Genomic DNA, 19585 nt, shown 5'->3' on the forward strand with positions numbered 1-19585 from the left:
GTTCAGTAATGTTGATGCCTTCCGCTTTGATAACAAAATTAGGCAACCAACGATTTTCCACGTACCATCAGAAGAAAGTCATCCTTATGGCCAAAGCATCAAGAAGCAAGAAATTCTAGGAGATGATATGAGGTTCTGGCACGTCCGTTTACCAGTACTATACTCTTTGCGTGTCTCCATCGTGGAGGGGAAAATGACCTGGTTTGTCCATACTTGCACAATTCCTGCTCACCCTGCGGATAATTATTTTCACACTGGGTCAGATAATGAGCTGTGTATTTGCCTTTGTATGTAGACTTTTCGCCTTTGGTTTCAAAGGAGTAATCAGTTCTTTTGTGATACGGGCGTCGGTCTACTCCGACGTAATCACGACGTCTTTATGAAAGAAATCATGTCGATTGGTATAGAATTCTTGAGTTGAGGGCGGTTTTTGTCAATCTTCGAAGTGTATTAAAACTCGTTTCTTTTGGTTTGTTTGAAACTGGTCACTACAATTTCAAGTACCGTTTCAAGTCTACTCAGTGGCCGACGAAAGCAATATGTAAAGATTTGATTAGAAACACAGCTCTCACGCTGAAAGCAGTAAATATTATTGCAATGATGCGTCTCAAGGAAAATCGAAATTGGAATAAGTGCAAGCATCATGCATCTGGGATTAAAAGGCCTAATTATGTAGAGTCCAAATTCTAACTTAGGATCCTGACATGGAGGTGAAGAAGATTGACTATAGTTATAAACATTTTGTGCAAGGGCGGATCAAGCTTTTTGCTGTTAAATTTTGGGGGCGCTGTGGCATAGTGGATAAGAATCCCGACTCCTGATCCGAGGACCCGAGTTCAAATCCCGTCCAGCGCTTACATCCCCGAACAAGATGTTTTTACCCACATGTCCCTCTCGACCCAGGTGTATAACTGGGTACCTGGCAATGCTACGGTAATAATAATAGCAGGGCCCTCTGGTAGAGCAGTGACAACACTGAAGAGACTACCCTGGGTAAATAAGACCTTATTATTAATCATTGGGGTGGCCCAATGACAATTCTGTGGGAAAAAAATTCTGCCAAAACATAAATAAAATGGGCTTTACGCTTTTGGCTGCAAAATCTACCAACAAATAGGTGTGATAGCGAATTTTCTATGCACATCATATTGACGCCTCGCAGCCGGGGGTGGGGTGGGGACCTCTAGTAGTTTTGCAATACGGGGGTGTTAGGGGGGTAAAATACTTGGCACTGATAAGGGAACAAATGTGAGCCCTAATATCTTGTGAATCATTTCATTGTGTTTTGTTGGTACGAAAATCTTAATAATGCACGAGGGACTGACACATGAGGGCTCAAGTGCCTCGACGTAACAGTAAAGAATTTTGCTTTTGTGAGCCCTCCTGGTCCATGTGTCACTCCTGTACATCTTAATATGATGAATGATCACTGTCTGTGAACGTCAATGTTATTAACAATTTTTATGCACGGTCCAACGAACAAATGAATAAATAGATGCATGAATGAATCAAAATAGTTTTTCTTTATTATAATAACAATGATGATGAAGACAAATATATTAAGAAGAAAAGCGTGTTGAATCATCGTGCTGCCTGCTATGTTTGTGTATGTGTTAAAACTCGCGTACATGTACAATGTAATACGACACAAACAGGATCGTAAAACATCTTTTGCATTGAGTCAGCAATATCTTCAGTTTCCCTCTGCTACAAATGAATGCAGATGTGGCCTTCGATTGGACGATAATATTGTGTTCTTTGAAATTCAGACAGGTTAGTACACCCACGAGTATTGTTAGTCAAATAATGAAATGAAATGAATTTAAATTCATTTACCAATCTAAAATATCATTTACAAGCATAGTCATGATATTACCGATCACAAAATAATCTAAAGTAAAGACCATTAGTTATTGACACACAAAAAAAGAAGAAAAAGAAACAGTAACAGATAAAAGGCTATATCTGAGACAATGCGCCTGCAACATTGCTCAGTTTTATTTCATAGACAAAGAAAAGCTGAATGTTAAAAGGACAGATTATTAACGTCTCTTAAAAAAAAAAACAGACAATGGATCATAATAGTCATGTTTCTTCAAATAAAAACTAGAAATGTCGCTACAGCGACTGGTTATACCCCCGCCAAACAACATTTCATAAGCTTTGGTCAAAACAACATTTCATAAGCTTTGGTCAAAAAACTGAGGAAGTAGTTAAATCCGCAAGATCTTTCCTTGATCTTCTGCCATTAATATGCAGTCACCATGGCAACGTACTTTCGGGTACTGTCGAAAAATGCGTCTTGCACATCTACAACCAAAGGCACACATCTGTACCAAGTTTCATGGAAATTGGGCTAAAACTGAGGAAGTAGTTTGCAACACAAAATTTTCCATCATTTTGGCTCATAATATGTGAGCTGTTACCATGGCAACATACTTTTTGTCACTGTCAAGAAATGTGTCATGCTGACCTATATCCTAAGACAAACATTCAATATGAATTCCATGAGAATTGGAAGAACACTGATGAAGCAGTTTTGCCATGAAGCATTTTGCCCTATATTTTGCCAATAACATGCCGTTACCATGGCAACGCACTTTTTGCCACTGCGGAAATATGTGTCTTGCACATTAACATATTCAGATGAACATCTCTACCTAATTTCATAAAAATTGATCAAAAAATGTGGGAGGAGTTCGCGACGCAAGATTTGTACCCATTTTTGCCCATAATATGCCGTTACCATGGCAACGTACTTTTAAGTACTGTCAAAAAATACGTCTTGCACATCTACAACCCAAGGCACACATCTGTGCCAAGTTTTATGGGAATCGGTTGAAAACTGAGGAAGTAGTTCGCGACGCAAGATTTGCAACGGACCGACCACCCGACCGCCCGACCGCCCGCCCGACCGCACGACCGTCCGCTGATTCCTATATACCCCCTTCAAACTTCGTTTGGCGGGGGTATAAAAAACAGACAAGGGATCATAATAGTCATGTTTCTTCAAATAATGGCAAGCAAGACGAAGTCAAGAATTTATAAAACCAAATACATCTCTTTAACAATACGGCAGCTAATATTGTATAAGCTGTTATCTTCCCAAGAAATGCAATTTTTTTCAAAATTTACTAATCATGGACTGCAATTTTTCCACCACACACACACACACACACACACACACACACACATATACACAAATGTCGCTTTAAACTAAAATGATAAACACCGTAGCCTCTATCATATTGCCAAACAACTTCTCGCGAAAGTGGTGAACTCTTCAGCTGCGAAAAAGATCTCTTGGCCTACGCGAAAATGACAGGTTATACATGGTCACTCCCCGGCATGAGATCATCACTAATTGCTGTATTGCTTTGCAAAGCCTGATTAATTTGATGCGACAGACTTCTACTTTTGAAATTAAAAACAACTGTCCCTTTACAGCTCATTAGTTTATACATTTGGTGCTTCATAACCACCATTATGAGTACTTTTAGGCCATTCCAAAGGAAAAAAAAAATAGCAGCTAAAACGTAGCCCCTTTGGTCAAAATAAATTAAACCTTGAGGCCTTATAGGACGCCTGATTGGTTTCATGCGGGATATTTCTCCATTAAGAAAGCATTAATACAATGTATATAGAAAGGCGAAGATTAAAAACAAAAAATAGACATGGTAGATACTAATCATGCTAATTGGAAACCAGGCCGGACGCCTTGTGAAGTGCCGGAATCATGGCTTCTTATAGGCGTTGGCACAGAATTATGAATAAAAGGGGGACCTTTTCAAAACACAATAAATTATTATCTTTAATGAAATCGCATTCATGGACAAGGATTTATGAACGGAATGGAGAAAGATGGAACAAAATGAAGATGAAGAAAAGAAGGGTAATATTCTCTAACATTCATAAACATAAATAGGACGAATGCAAAATAAGAACCAAAGAAACGTTATTGTAAAATTATCACACTCACAATCACACACACCAATATACATACGCTGTATAATGGTATACTGTATACAATATCAAATAATAAAATTTTGTAGATATTTTTCCTATGAGCATTATACATGGGGCCTAGTTAACTAACCTTTATTCCTTCTATCAAACTCCAACTCGATCAATACTAATTTTTGATCTAAAGTGGTGGAAATAAAAACTAGAATTATCACTGAAGGTGATTAATACCCCGCCCCTAGTGTTGCTTTATAGTATGTGATGTCATGAGGGCAATGATGTTAATGCCAAGTTTGTGCACTTGTCGAATTGGAAACAGAATACTTTTAGTTTACTGTACAATTACAGAGTTGACACCGAGTATAAAACTTACAGCAAATGGAAACATGCTTTCCCCCAGCATCACTACACTTAAAGACCATCATACACACCAAATTTGGCCTTCATAGCTTGAATGGTTTATTTTGATACAAAAATGAGTGGTTACCATGGCAACACATTTTCCTTAAACTAACACATTGGTGTCTTGCAAAACTACACTTCTAGATCATGATACATACTAAATTTGACTTTAATTGCTTGAATGATGGAAAAGTTATTCGATCTGCAAGGTTTTGGTAAAATTGTGGTTACCATGGCAACGGTTTGAATGACAAACACAAAAATTATGTGTTCCACATCTATACCTCAGGGCCATAATGCCTACCAAATTTGGTTTCAATTGCTTGAAAACTGTGGAAGAAGTTCACTCCACAGGATTTTAAAAAAAAATGCGGTTACCATGGCAACACATTGCCGGATACAAATACAATACTTGAGGACATTTTGCAAAACTACACTTAAAGAGCATCATACACACCAAATGTCACCTTCATAGATTAAACGATTCAATTTGATACAAAAATGAGTGGTTACCATAGCAACACATTTTTCTAATAACACATTGGTGTCTTGCATAACTACACCTCCCGATCATCATACATACTAAATTTGACCTTTAATAATTGCTTGAATGAGTTGGAAGTTATTCAATCTACAAGGTTTTGGTAAAATTATGGTTACCATGGAAACGCTTCGTCTGACAAACAAAAAAATTATGCGTTCCACATCTATGCCTCATGGCCATAATGCCTACCAAATTTAATTTCAATTGCTTCAAAACTGTGGAAGTTGTTCACTCCACAAGATTTCGAAGAAAACATGCGGTTACCATGGCAACGCTTTGTCAAGTACAAACACAAAGAGTGTCTTGCATAACTACACCTATAGATCATCAAAAATATCAGTTTTGAAACTGATTGCTCAAATACTATTCAATCCACAAGGTTTTGGTAAAATTATGGTTACCATGGCAACGTATTGTCCGACAAAAAACAAAAACAAAACATGTCCTGCACATCTATACCTCAATATCATCATTTACCATAAGTTTCACTTAAATTGCTTCAAAACTGTAGGAGGAGTTCGCGACGCAAGATTTTGCAACAGACCGACCGACCGACTGACTGACCGACCGCCCGATCGACCGACCGCCCGACCAACATCACGGTGATTCCTAAATACCCCCTTCACACTCTTAATGTGTGGCGGGGGTATAATCATTCATTTTATCTTACTGAGTGATTACATTTTTTTTTTTTTTTGTGGGGGGGGGGGGGGTAATTGTAATTTTTCTTTGAACAACGCGGTTTGTTTTTTCCATTCTTCTCTCTGCTACCACCACTAGGAAAGCAAATGAAAACATGATTTCTTTTCAGTCATTTTTATAGAAAATATCCTTCGAGACTTCATAGGAAAGTTAGTCTTACCGGTCTGCGTAAAAATTGATGAAAACAACAGTTTCGGTCAATATTTAGCAATTACTTATCTGTTTGGGTGATGTGCATGTGTGCATGTGTGTGTGTGTGTGTGTGTGTGTGTGTGTATGTGTGTGTATGTGTTTGTGGCACATATACACACACTATAGCTTTTGACCACACGAGAAGAAGAATCAAAGGTTATGGGACAAACACCGTACTAGGGTTTTCTGTAGCTCTGTCGGTAGAGCATCGGTCTAGCAATCCTGACTCTCGGGTTCGTATCCAGATGAAAATTCATTTCCTTTGATCAAAGTTTTCACTATTTTTATCATTTCTTTCTGGTCAATTTTCCCTTTCTTTGTTTCATAATATATATGTATATATATATATATATATATATATATATATAATTGTCTGTTTAATTCTATTGTCTTTCAAATCTCCCACTATGCTGGATTCTCGGTGTCACACGAAACCATTAACCGTGCAATCTCACAAAATGACATTACCAGAAAAAGATGTATGTAATCGAACTTTAATATGAAGAAAAAAGATGCATATAGGTCGACATAAGAAGCGCAATCATGACCATGAAATATTCCATAAACATTCTTTGAACGTTTGGACTTCAATCAGTACAATATTATAATGCGCTGACTTTGCATGCGTAGTTCCAATATTCTGGTAAACGATTCTTGTGTTTATATTCTTACTGTAAGCATTTTCTTTTGCTCGAACTTTGCTTAACACTTCACACACAAATTTCTCCAGTTGGGTAGTTTTGTCATCTGCTTCAATCCATGCCAGATATTGTTGGCGTTTCACCAAAAATCGCTGTGACTCTCCTACACAACACACGCTGACATTATCGACTGCTTTCTAATGTCTCGATCAACTGCACCACCTTCTTCCGTGAATTCGGTACATTTTTGCATTGTGGTGACATGTGCCGATTTAAAGGGAAATGAAAACCAACTGTACATTCGTGGGTTGAGTGAATGCAGCAATAATATATGTACAGCACATCGATAATATTCCAGTGCTTTCCTGAAAGAAGGTGAGTCAAGTGCTCTGTCATAAATGGTAGAAGAGCGCAAATGCATACTGAATTTTCTTCATTATTTTCTTTATAATTATCGTTGTCCACGTGTGACGTCAGAAAACGTAGTATTCTAATCCACCGCTCATTTACTTTTTCTACTTATACAGTTTATTACTGAATTCCCTCAATCCACATGTATATTTGGGCTTCATTCTCCTTCAAGCAGAAGATCAAATTTCAAACAAATTACAACTAGAATGATAACTAACCATGGTTTAATACCGAAATTTCTGTAGTAGTCTGCTAAGAGTTTGTCGCTTTGTCAATCCTACGATTTTAAACATTCCTTGCTAAATTGCATATATTCAATGTAGTTACTGATGACCATTGATTCCGATGTTGTTCATTATGATCATCGTAAACTATTGCTGATTCTTGACCGAATGTCTTTATGTCATATTAAGACGGATTCGAATGCATATTAGCATTTGATATAATACAAATTCACATCTTTTTGGCAAATCTCAGACAGATGTTATTGAGAAATCAAAAGCTTTAAAGTATTTTATTCTGATCAGCTGTACTCAAGTTTCTTGAGGCAAATGATCTAAATATCGAAAACAAGATAACCAGATAAGAACTGAAGATAGAAAGGCGAACACCAATCACTGTTCAATAGCATGCAGCTCAATTCTGAACCCTCTGTGGCGGCTGGAAGTTCCTTCGTGATAGTGGTAAGTGACAGTCACCTCATTAGTCTTCGAGTAGATCTTCTGTGGATGATCGTTAAAGTAGAAAAGAGCTAGAATTCTCTGGCGGTCCTCAGCATTACTGCCGTCTGTGATGGCAATCACGGCAAACTGTTCGATGTCGAAATCGTCTACGAAGGCCACGATGACCTGTCCAGACCCTGCAGCGATGTGGTACTCGGCGTATTCAATCCCGCTGTAGACTTTCTGCGGGGCAGCCCACGGCGAGGTGATATTGACCGGGTTTTGAGGGTCGATCTCGAAAGAAACTGTAATCACACGTGTGGAACAAGTATCTTGGCAAAAGTAAAGCGTAGTGTTGCGGTTCGGTAACCTGTCTGTAGTCTTACGTGAGAGACTGCATGGGTTCGAATCCCGATCAGCGAGTACATCTGTTGACAATTTTTTTTTCTCCATATTACCTCTCCTTACCAGGAGTGTAAGTAGATACGTTGCAAGGGTTACAGTCTGTTATTCCGAAGGTAAGTTAATCCTTAATGAACCTTAAACCTTAAATGAAATTAGGTTCATTATTTAAAACGTTCGTTATTCCGAATGTTTGTTATATTAATCCCACAAGGAAATAGGGTTCGTAATTCCGAAAGTTCGTCAGTACCCATCGTCTTTACATTAATTTTCGGATAAACGATCCTTTGGAATAACCACACTTATTTCTTGTAATTGTGTTTCGCAAAACAAATTTTTGGAATAACGAACCTCATTTCATTTTCGGAGTAACAAACCTTCGGAATAACGAACATCACCTCTTGCATAAAGGTCCTGGTAATATTAGTAGCATGGAAGAAGAACTACATTGTACACTATAGTGAAAGAATCTACTGTGGATAGAGAAAATGAACACATTACACTGTTGGTAGATTCGAGTTAATAGCTCGGGGCAGACATTCTTTTGATGACTTAATTATCGCATTGAAATCTATAACCATCAGTTAAAAGTTCTTATATTGCATGATATCAAGACTTTAAAAACTACAACATTAATGCTTACATGCCATCTCAAGCATTAAAGGACTGTTTTTCGTAAAAACAAAAACAATCATTCATATCCAACCCGTACGTGCAATAGTATTCATCTGTACGATTGTGTGCTCTCCCTAACCATCGGAACAATTTACATCTTTTAAACAAAAAAAAAAAAAAATGATGGCAGATCAACATTGTCCTTGAATAAATGCAATACGGTGTAGCATTGACAAATACTACAGATTTTCATAGTTGTGTTAATTCATTTCCCCTAAAAATATACTTATCAACGTGAAATCAAGCCTGGCTATTCAGAACCCCCCCCCCCCCCACGCTTGTACTGATATACAGAGAGAATGTGTATCAATGAAATGATATTTCTCAAGAAGTATAACCATAACCTCCCATCCCCATATAACCCAATAATGGAAGATCAAATTAAGAGAGATCGAAGCTTACAGGTATTTGTGTCATCACCACACCCAATCTCGTCCTCTTTCCCGCCAAGACACTCGTAGAAGAAATTACAGACAGCCAAAGTAGGCAAACACATACCAGAATCGCACTGAAAATCGGTGTTGGCACACGTGCCTATGTAATGAAGTGAAAAAGATTTCAACCGTTTCATTATCAGCTTCATTGAATGTTTCTCTGAAACCGAGAAACGACACTACAATATGTATTAACAGCATCTAGATTTGAAAAATTCATAGTGTTGAAGAAAATTTGTACAAAACTAACACATATTCAGATGGAATTTCGAAACAAAACACAGTGGTTTATCAGTCTGGTTTAAAAAAAAAATATAACATTGGACCGAATCATGCACGGTGAAGTGTGGAACGAACACAAGCAAGTCTAGATCATTGCAACTGAAAATCAAAATTGACATAATTATAATTCAAGAAAAAGACCGAAAGGAAATCTTTCCAGTTTCCTAGTGAAAAATGAACCTCTTTGATTTCAAACTTTCCAAATCGATTACATTGTCGATCGCATGCGGGTACAGATTTTTGCGATATACTTACAGTTTGTTTCGTCATCTAGAAGCGGGCAGTCTGGATATTTGTTACATATGCGTTCATCATGGTAACTATAACCAGAACCGCTGCATTGGTAGGAAGTGTCTTTGTTCCACGCATCTGATTAACAGTAGAATAGAAGGAAAGAGATTGCCTATATATATATATATTTTTTTTTTTATTTAGCCCCATGAATTATACTAAAGACAATGACTAACATTATTTTCCTGTTGGAAAATGTTAGATGCGCAATCCACCAAGATACTTCGGTCTCCACTTTTGCTCAAAAGAAGGAAGCAATCAAAACATTGCTATTAATCGTTATTTATAGAGGCTAAGGAACAAGAGTAAATTAGTATTTGCTATCGACGGGATTTACCATACCCAGTTTTCCCTAAAACACAGGGTTTGTGGAAGCCATACGGGGAAACGATGAATGATGACAGTGGTTAATTCACATAACAGTTAACCCTACATGAGATCGGCCTTTTGGCAGTATGTAGCTACAACACTATTTTTAGTGCGAATCGACATCTAAAGTCCACAGCACATTGCACATCATACCACAGACTCGCAGGCTGGGCTAGACTAAGTGCATCCCCCTCGGAGTGGCAGAGAATGGGAGGTGGATCCAGTGGCGTATCTAGGGAAAACGGCGCCCGGGGCAAGCACGAAAATTGCGCCCCTAATTTCTGAAAAAGTGTTCAACCCCAACCCCATCCCGGTGGGGACTTTAAACAAAGTCCACATGATGCTTTTTCAAGCACTTAAAAGGGATCTTTTGAGGGTGATTTAAATGTAATGAATTTTGATAGATTTTGGCGAGCGAGCGCAGCGAGCGAGCCGAACATTTTTGTATTTCAGCTTACAAAACATGGAATTCTTGTCATTTTTTGCTTACCAAATCTTACAATTCTAATCAAGATATAGTGACAGCCTTATAGATATCGAATTATACCAAAAAAACTGAGGACTTTAAAAAATACTCTAAATTAGTGCGCGCGAGTGAGCTGAAATTTGTGTCCTCGTCATCATCACGAATTGTTCTTATCTTTTTTTTATATAAATTTTGGCGAGCGAGCGCAGCGAGCGAGCCGAAAATTTTTGTATTTCAGCTTACAAAACATGGAATTCTTGTCATTTTTTTTGCTCATTGAATCTCACAATTATAGTGACGACCTTATAGATAACGATTTATACCAACAAACTGAGGACTTGAAAAAATACTCTAAATTAGTACGAGCGAGTGAGCCGAAATTTGTATATTTCCGCGTCATCATTATACCCCCGCCAAACGAAGTTTGAAGGGGGTATATAGGAATCAGCGGACGGTCGGGCGGTCGGGCGGTCGGTCGGGCGGTCGGTCGGGCGGTCGGGCGGTCGGGCGGTCGGTCCGTTGCAAATCTTGCGTCGCGAACTACTTCCTCAGTTTTCAACCGATTCCCATAAAACTTGGCACAGATGTGTGCCTTGGGTTGTAGATGTGCAAGACGTATTTTTTGACAGTACCCAAAAGTACGTTGCCATGGTAACGGCATATTATGGGCAAAAATGGGTACAAATCTTGCGTCGCGAACTCCTCCCACAGTTTTTGATCAATTTTTATGAAATTAGGTACAGATGTTCATCTGAATATGTTAATGTGCAAGACACATATTTCCGCAGTGGCAAAAAGTGCGTTGCCATGGTAACGGCATGTTATTGGTAAAATATAGGGCAAAATGCTTCATGGCAAAACTGCTTCATCAGTGTTCTTCCAATTCTCATGGAATACATATTGAATGTTTGTCTTAGGATGTAGGTCAGCATGACACATTTCTTGACAGTGACAAAAAGTATGTTGCCATGGTAACAGCTCACATATTATGAGCCAAAATGATGGAAAATTTTGTGTTGCAAACTACTTCCTCAGTTTTTGCCCAATTTCCGTGAAACTTGGTACAGATGTGTGCCTTTGGTTGTAGATGTGCAAGACGCATTTTTCGACAGTACCCGAAAGTACGCTGCCATGGTAACGGCATATTAATGGCAGAAGATCAAGGAAAGATCTTGCGGATTTAACTACTTCCTCAGTTTTTTGACCAAAGCTTATGAAATGTTGTTTTGACCAAAGCTTATGAAATGTTGTTTGGCGGGGGTATAACCAGTCGCTGTAGCGACATTTCTAGTTACGTTTTGTTCTTATCTTGTTTGATTTGTTGTTTTTTTTGTGCCCCCCCCCCCTATGTTCGAAACCGTTGACGTCCTCTTTTGATCCAATTGGCGATCGCTTCAGAACGAATGAAATTGCAGCCGCTGCTCCGTGAAACATTTTGCCTGCTAAATATAAAATGACACGTGTGAACACAATAGAGACTGTCATTTTGTCACCATCACGTTTTGTTCTTACCTTCTTTTTTATATAAATTTTGGCGAGCGAGCGCAGCGAGCGAGCCGAAAATTTTTGTATTTCAGCTCACAGAACATGGAATTTTTGTGTAAACACAATAAACATTGTCATTTGTCCGCGTCATCATCATGTTTTGTTTTTTATCTGTTTTGATTTGGTTTCTGCCCCCCCCACCATTCTCCATCCCCCTTCCGGGCGAGTTTTTTTTGTTTTCTTCTTCTTCTTCTTCTTTTTCTTCTTCTTTTCTTTTTTTCTTCTTCTTCTTCGTTTTTTCCTTTTTTTTTCCTTCTTCTTCTTCGTTTTTTTTTGCGCCCCCAAGAAGTGGCGCCCGGGGCACGTGCCCCCCTTGCCCCCCCCCTAGATACGCCACTGGGTGGATCGAACACCTTGGCCCGCATTCACGAATGGGGTACAGTATTGTCCATGGTTAAACCATGGACAAAGACCATGGGGCTCCAAGTGTCGCACGGAATAATTTATTATGAAATCAGACGTTTTGTTAAGAAAAATATTCCTCGACGAAATGTTGTCATTTTGTTATAAAATAATCATTTCATCGACGAAATGACTGATTTCGTAACGAAATGTTCCATGCGACACTTTATAGCCATATTGGCGCTCGATGGTCTTTGTCCATGGTTTAAACCATGGACAAGATTATAGGACCCTACCACCTTCTTGAATTCGGACCCTTCAGTCCAGGGCTGATTAATACAGATTCAAATGGATGCTCATAGCGAATACATCATTTATACATCAATTTTTGTTCATTTAGTGGGAGTGTTTTCGGTTGTTTATTTGAGTTGAATATTGCTGTATATATTTTACTTCTTTTTATGTTCTTTCTCTAGGCCTTTTGATCCTTTTGTATAATGATTTCGAATTGCACTTATTGTGCTCAACTGAGTAATACTTTTTCTTTATGTAAAAACTGCATGAAACGTCTTTATTTTACTGATATCAGAAATTATTGTTGTTGTAATGTATGTACAATTGTGAAAATGAGAATGACTATGTTATTTTGAGCAATAAAATCTGGAAATAAAAAAAAAAATCAATGACACTACTCAGACAACACAAACTGATCATTTGTTGTACACGTTATTGAAAATGAATAATAATGAAGTAAAATGAAATAAATTGCGCATGAGTGTAATATAGTTATATTTGTCATGCACTATAACAAAATCAATGCGCGTCACGTGGTATCAATCTGGCCAATCACAAATCTTGCTATTTATAGCACTATTTACTATAATCGGGTATTGCGGAGTTAATCTAGGAGTATAATGTGGGATTTGCTTTAGTGAATATCAGCCCAATAACTTCTTGAAAATAGAAATGACAATGTCCTTCTAATAACAATCATTATAAGAAATGATTACAACACCACCCGTAAGAAACAGCAAAATTGTTGAAGAAGACAGGCTTCCTTTAAACAATACTTGCCGTTTGTACAATTTCTCTCGTCATCCCCCAGAGGGCACTCTTCATATCCGTCGCAAACCTGCCATTGGCTAAGACAAACGGCGGGGTTCCCCGCCGTATGTGTACCGTTACAGTAGTACAAGCTCGGATGACATGCTGGCAGTTCGCTGTCTGTATTGGAAGGAACAGTAGTTTGGAATATACATAAGTTCATTTGTTTTTGATTTTTGTATTTCAAACGGTGAGTGACTGAAATATAGGAATGTTGAATGCAGGTACCACCACAAAAAAAAAAAAAAAAAAAAAAAAAAAAAAATTGACTGCTTATTGAGTTTGTGGCTTTTGTGAAAAAAGCAACAATAACATTTGATGAGGGTTTGATGAGGGTCACTACAAGTGGGTTAATTTCTGTGCCTCAGTCGTGATTTTGTTTCAATGTTGCATGTCAGGACTCAGTCTATTCACATCTTTTCTATGCTATTTTACATCCACAAGCATAGAAAATATTCACAATGTATGTAAACAAGTTTGTTCAAAGATGAAGTGCGCTGCAATTACTTTCGTCAGTTCGGGGTCAAAGCCCAATGGATACTTTGTTACTTGTACTATATAAACAGTCTGGTCGAAGCAATTTTTATGTAGTCTATTAGTTCATTCTCTATATTGATTTGTGTACTGGAATAATTTTAGTTAATCAAGGTAATTATATCGGTTCTCCTATTAATTCGGGACACACAGTTTTACAAGCGTTATAGCTTTTTATGTAGGCCCCATTCTGCCAATGCCTTATGACACCTTTGTATCATGATATGACCAATAACTTGTGTTCAGTATGTTCTCTTTTTTATTCTCTTCAATCATAAGACATGGTTGTATTCATTTTGTATTCTTGCTTGTTGTGTTACTGTCAATGTTCTTGTAATTTCTTTGAGAAAGTATTATGAAAATAAATTGAACTGAATGAACGGAAGGGAACTTCTCTTGATACCTCCCCCCCCCCCCACAAAAGACACATCATACAAAACACAAGACAATGAGCTGTACGCAAAGAGACTTACCCCCAAAGGGAAGGGCAGTTACTGCGAGGAAGAAACCAGAAGAGCCCCCATATCTCCCACCGACGAATTGCACTGCCAACTCGTTCCCATGACTACGGAGCACAATCTCGCCAGGCGGTAATCTCGAAAGCAACTCGTTGTTCCTGAAGTCTGAGAGGTTGCCGTTGTAATGGAGAATGACTGACGCAAACCTGGACAAATCGAAGTGGAGAAAGTCCAGTCGAAACGCACTTTCAGGTGGCCCCTGGAATTTCCACGCCATCCAGCTTTCAGCAGCGTACGGTTTCGGCCAATCAGGAGAAGTGATGTTAACGGACTGGTAAAGTCCGAGTTCAATAAACTCTGTGAAAAGGGTTCACCAAGGTAAAAAGAGACACAGAAGCAGAAAAAAAATTCATCATTGAAGGTCAGTAGCATCATTTTACTTAAACCTTCTGTTCTCATTCTTTGTTAAGTTTCATTAATTCTATTTCAGTTCTATTTTCCTCTCCTATATCATTGTCTTGGTCTTTCAGATTTTGAACTGGTTTGATTTAGGAGATCTATCTGTTACTCGTCAGTGCCTTGGAAGCCGTCTTTAAAGGGATCATAATTTTGTATAGTTTTGGTTGAGACATAATTTCTGGTTTCTTAAATTTTGGTTGAGACAGTGAGAAACTTCTTATGAAATATGAAAGAGAATATAATTCCAAGAGGGATTTAACGTTTATATGATAAAAAAAAAAATGGTGTTGAAACGGCTGAGATATCTAAAAACAGAGTAATCCTAAGAAAAGGTCGGACCCACCTTTTATTAATATCGCTTTGTTTTACTTTCTTTTTTCAGTGTCTCAGCCATTCCAAAACTGATTTTCATTTAATAAACTTTGAATTTCTCTTAGAATGGTATGTTCTGTATTATTTCATAAGTGGTTTCTTGGTATCTCACAAAAAGTTAAAAGCCCTATTCTCATCCTCCACTAATACCATCCCTTTAAGTTACGGGTGTATCTACGTAATCTAAAGTTTATGCAACGAAAATATGTCGCACGGATTCAGATATTTATAAGTGAGAATCAGGGTATCATAAATTAACATAAAAATTAGTCAACATATATTTGCATTCCATATGCCCTTTAATTCTGCAGTATGAACACGAATAGAATCGTTTCAGTGGGTGCGCCAATACTTATATTAATTGTATTTTCCTTTGACTTTATGTATGGTGGGGAGTTTGCTATTTCTTTTTTATCTTCACATAAGAAAGTTTGACTTCGAAATTACTTGACAGCAAATCCTATCTGGATTCTGTGAATGCAAAAAAAAAAAGACCCCCCTAAAATATATATCATTAGTCAGAATACATCTGCATCGGTGAATTCTTGGGAAGATCTGAAAATATTTTTTCTATTTTTTTTTTCAGCATTCAATTATTCCACATAATGTATTTGGGTTAAATTATCATCTAAATGAATGATATAGTTTTGTTTGAGGTGGGGATTTAAATTTTAACTTTTTTTTGCAAGATAAGTAGAAAACAAATTATAAAATATTAAGATCAAAGATCATATAATTCTGTTTATTTGAAACAAATCGGTTTTAAAACGACTGAGATATCCAAAACCAAAGCAAAACAAAGTGGTGCTGGTAAATGATAGGTTCCACCTCTTATCAGGACCTCTTCGTTTTTTAATGTCAGCCATTTCAAAACCTATTTTCGTGAATAAACTTTTAATTCCTTAGCCTTGTATACTCTTTGATATTTATCAAAAGCTTTATCATTAACTCACAAAAAGGATGGAAACCTGAAGCTTGATCATAACCAATAGTATATCATCCCTCTAATGATTCACTTAAACAGACCTATAAACTGCAGTTATTTTCCTGCGAATGACATTTCTGTATTATTTCAATTACCGTAGAAGCATCTCTCAAGTATAGGTGTAGAACACCAATTATTATTGGTAGTATACAATCTTGTGTACAAGTCAGTTTCAACTTTACCTTTTGAAAGGATATAGGATAAGCATTATATATATATATATATATATATATATATATATATGTATTTTTTTTTTCCGTTAAAGAGACTCACCTGTAGCCGTGCCGTGGTAAGTCGAGCAGTTCATCTCGTCGGCCATCCCGGGGCAGTCCCGCCGTCCGTTACACCGGGCGTAGAAGATCGATTTGCACGACCCATCGTCACAAGTTAGCTCAGTGTTCAGATTGCATGACTTACCTGCGTCAAGAAAAGTTTGAAACTACATGAATATTGTGAGGGTATGATATCATCAATTCGCTCGTCTGAATATTCCTCAGGAATATAGTCAAGAGATGTTTTCCGAAAAATGTGGAATTTCAAGATGCCATAATCATTCTTATTTCTTATCCGAGTTTTGTCATTTTATGGATCATTTCCTTAGGGAATATTGTTCTCTTTCTTTTGATTTTTTTTTTTTTTTGGGGGGGGGGGGGGAGTGGATTTCTTCATTCAGAGATATCCAGATAATATATAGATTAGTGCACTCACCACATTGTTCTGGGGATTCATCAGAACCGTCATAGCAATCAGACACGTGATCGCAGACTCTACCACGGTGAAGACATGAGCCATGGTCGCATGAAAAGTGCGTGGATGGACACGAGTCTGGTGGATACGCAGTGAGAACATCAAGAATAAGATACAATAAATACTGAGTATTACCATTCAGATTGTTCTTTGTTATCATCGTCATCTCCTTCATGACGATTTTGTTGTCCGATTGAAATTATCATTGCCATTATTTCATGCATTCCTTTTTCTTCATCATTTCCGAAAAAAAAATAGGGATATCATTGCAGATGTCAAATTGATGACAGTCCGGTATTTCATGGAATTTATAGAAACGCATCTTGCTTCATCAAAGACTGTCCGAAATGATTTTTTTTTTTTTTTTTTGGGGGGGGGGGGTTTGCTAAACAAGGCAAGTGCAAGATTGTGTCTCGCCCATTCGCGTACAAGGAATTAATATTTTTTTATAACTCCCAGAAGTTAATTGACCTGCTTATGACCTTTGACCTTGTGGTGACCTTCAACACCCCAAGGGACATTTACCATCCAAATTTGGTCACAAACGGACAAAGGGATCAAAAGTAATGAGCCATAATCGAAACGTGCCATAAAAAACATAACATTGGGCCCTAAAAATTTGTTGACCCCTTTCTGTGACCTTTGACCTTGTGATGACCTTTAACTCCCCAAGGGACATCTACCATCCAAGTTTGGTCACAAACGGACATACGGATCAAAAGTTATGAGCCACAATCAAAACGCACCCTAAAAACTTAACATTGGGCCCTAAAAGTTCGCTGACCCGTCTGTGACCTTTGACCTTGTGGTTACCTTCAACTTCCTAAGAGACATCTACCATCACCCAAGTTTGACTGCCATTGTAGCAACATGTGCTGAGTTACGTGTGATAAGAGAGTCTTGCAAGTAAACTTTAACGTATGACCTCAAATGACCTTTGACCTTATCATGTGACCTCTTACGGCACCATAACATGAAGGTACCCCCAGTGCATCCATCACCCAAGTTTGATTGCCATTGTAGCAACATGTGTCGAGTTACGTGTGACTGAAGAGAGTCTTGCAGGTAAACTTTAACGTATGACCTCAAATGACCTTTGACCTTATCCTGTGACCTCCAACGGCACCATAACATGAAGGTACCCCCAGTGCATCTATGACCCAAGTTAGGTTGTGATCCAAGCAACTTATGTGAAGTTATTTGTCAAAAGAGAGTCTTGCAGGTAAACTTTACATAGAAAAGAGAGTCTTGCACATACTCTTTAATATATGACCTCAAATGACCTTTGACATCATCACATGACCTCCGACAACACTATAACATGAAGATACCCCTAGTGCTTCTATCCAGTGGCGTATCTAGGGGGGGGGGGGGGGCAAGGGGGGCACGTGCCCCGGGCGCCACTTCTTGGGGGCGCAAAAAAAAACGAAGAAGAAGAAGGAAAAAAAAAGGAAAAACGAAGAAGAAGAAGAAAAAAAGAAAAGAAGAAGAAAAAGAAGAAGAAGAAGAAGAAAACAAAAAAAAACTCGCCCGGAAGGGGGATGGAGAATGGTGGGGGGGGGGGCAGAAAACCAAATCAAACAAGATAAAAACAAAACATGATGATGACGCGGACAAAATGACAATGTTTATTGTGTTTACACAAAAATTCCATGTTCTGTGAGCTGAAATACAAAAATTTTCGGCTCGCTCGCTGCGCTCGCTCGCCAAAATTTATATAAAAAAGAAGGTAAGAACAAAACGTGATGGTGACAAAATGACAGTCTCTATTGTGTTCACACGTGTCATTTTATATTTAGCAGGCAAAATGTTTCACGGAGCAGCGGCTGCAATTTCATTCGTTCTGAAGCGATCGCCAATTGGATCAAAAGAGGACGTCAACGGTTTCGAACATAGGGGGGGGGGGGCACAAAAAAAAAACAACAAATCAAACAAGATAAGAACAAAACGTAACTAGAAATGTCGCTACAGCGACTGGTTATACCCCCGCCAAACAACATTTCATAAGCTTTGGTCAAAACAACATTTCATAAGCTTTGGTCAAAAAACTGAGGAAGTAGTTAAATCCGCAAGATCTTTCCTTGATCTTCTGCCATTAATATGCCGTTACCATGGCAGCGTACTTTCGGGTACTGTCGAAAAATGCGTCTTGCACATCTACAACCAAAGGCACACATCTGTACCAAGTTTCACGGAAATTGGGCAAAAACTGAGGAAGTAGTTTGCAACACAAAATTTTCCATCATTTTGGCTCATAATATGTGAGCTGTTACCATGGCAACATACTTTTTGTCACTGTCAAGAAATGTGTCATGCTGACCTACATCCTAAGACAAACATTCAATATGTATTCCATGAGAATTGGAAGAACACTGATGAAGCAGTTTTGCCATGAAGCATTTTGCCCTATATTTTACCAATAACATGCCGTTACCATGGCAACGCACTTTTTGCCACTGCGGAAATATGTGTCTTGCACATTAACATATTCAGATGAACATCTGTACCTAATTTCATAAAAATTGATCAAAAACTGTGGGAGGAGTTCGCGACGCAAGATTTGTACCCATTTTTGCCCATAATATGCCGTTACCATGGCAACG

At 38.1% G+C, this 19585-nt stretch overlaps 1 protein-coding gene across 1 annotated transcript; it reads right to left on the reverse strand.

Moving 5' to 3' along the window:
* Positions 1–7469: 7469 nt before the first annotated feature.
* On the reverse strand, positions 7470–17027 carry LOC140244404 (uncharacterized). The gene is made up of 4 exons (XM_072324042.1): positions 16940–17027; positions 16509–16652; positions 14435–14776; positions 7470–7822 (listed from the first exon to the last, which is right to left on the reverse strand). Exons 1-4 carry the CDS (start codon positions 17025–17027, stop codon positions 7470–7472), a joined length of 927 nt encoding a protein of 308 aa, XP_072180143.1.
* Positions 17028–19585: the final 2558 nt, after the last annotated feature.

Source organism: Diadema setosum, chromosome 21, assembly GCF_964275005.1.
Source record: "Diadema setosum chromosome 21, eeDiaSeto1, whole genome shotgun sequence".
In the NCBI taxonomy this organism is placed as follows: domain Eukaryota; kingdom Metazoa; phylum Echinodermata; class Echinoidea; order Diadematoida; family Diadematidae; genus Diadema; species Diadema setosum.

Bases quoted from the DNA above. Each gene is read 5' to 3' on its own strand.
- LOC140244404 (XM_072324042.1), bottom strand. From the start codon at position 17,027: ATGGCTCATGTCTTCACCGTGGTAGAGTCTGCGATCACGTGTCTGATT. The intron at 16,653-16,939 runs GTGCACTAATCT...TTCTTGACGCAG, and splicing joins TCCCCAGAACAATGTGGTGA to GTAAGTCATGCAATCTGAAC. The intron at 14,777-16,508 runs GTGAGTCTCTTT...CCCTTTTCACAG, and splicing joins TTACCACGGCACGGCTACAG to AGTTTATTGAACTCGGACTT.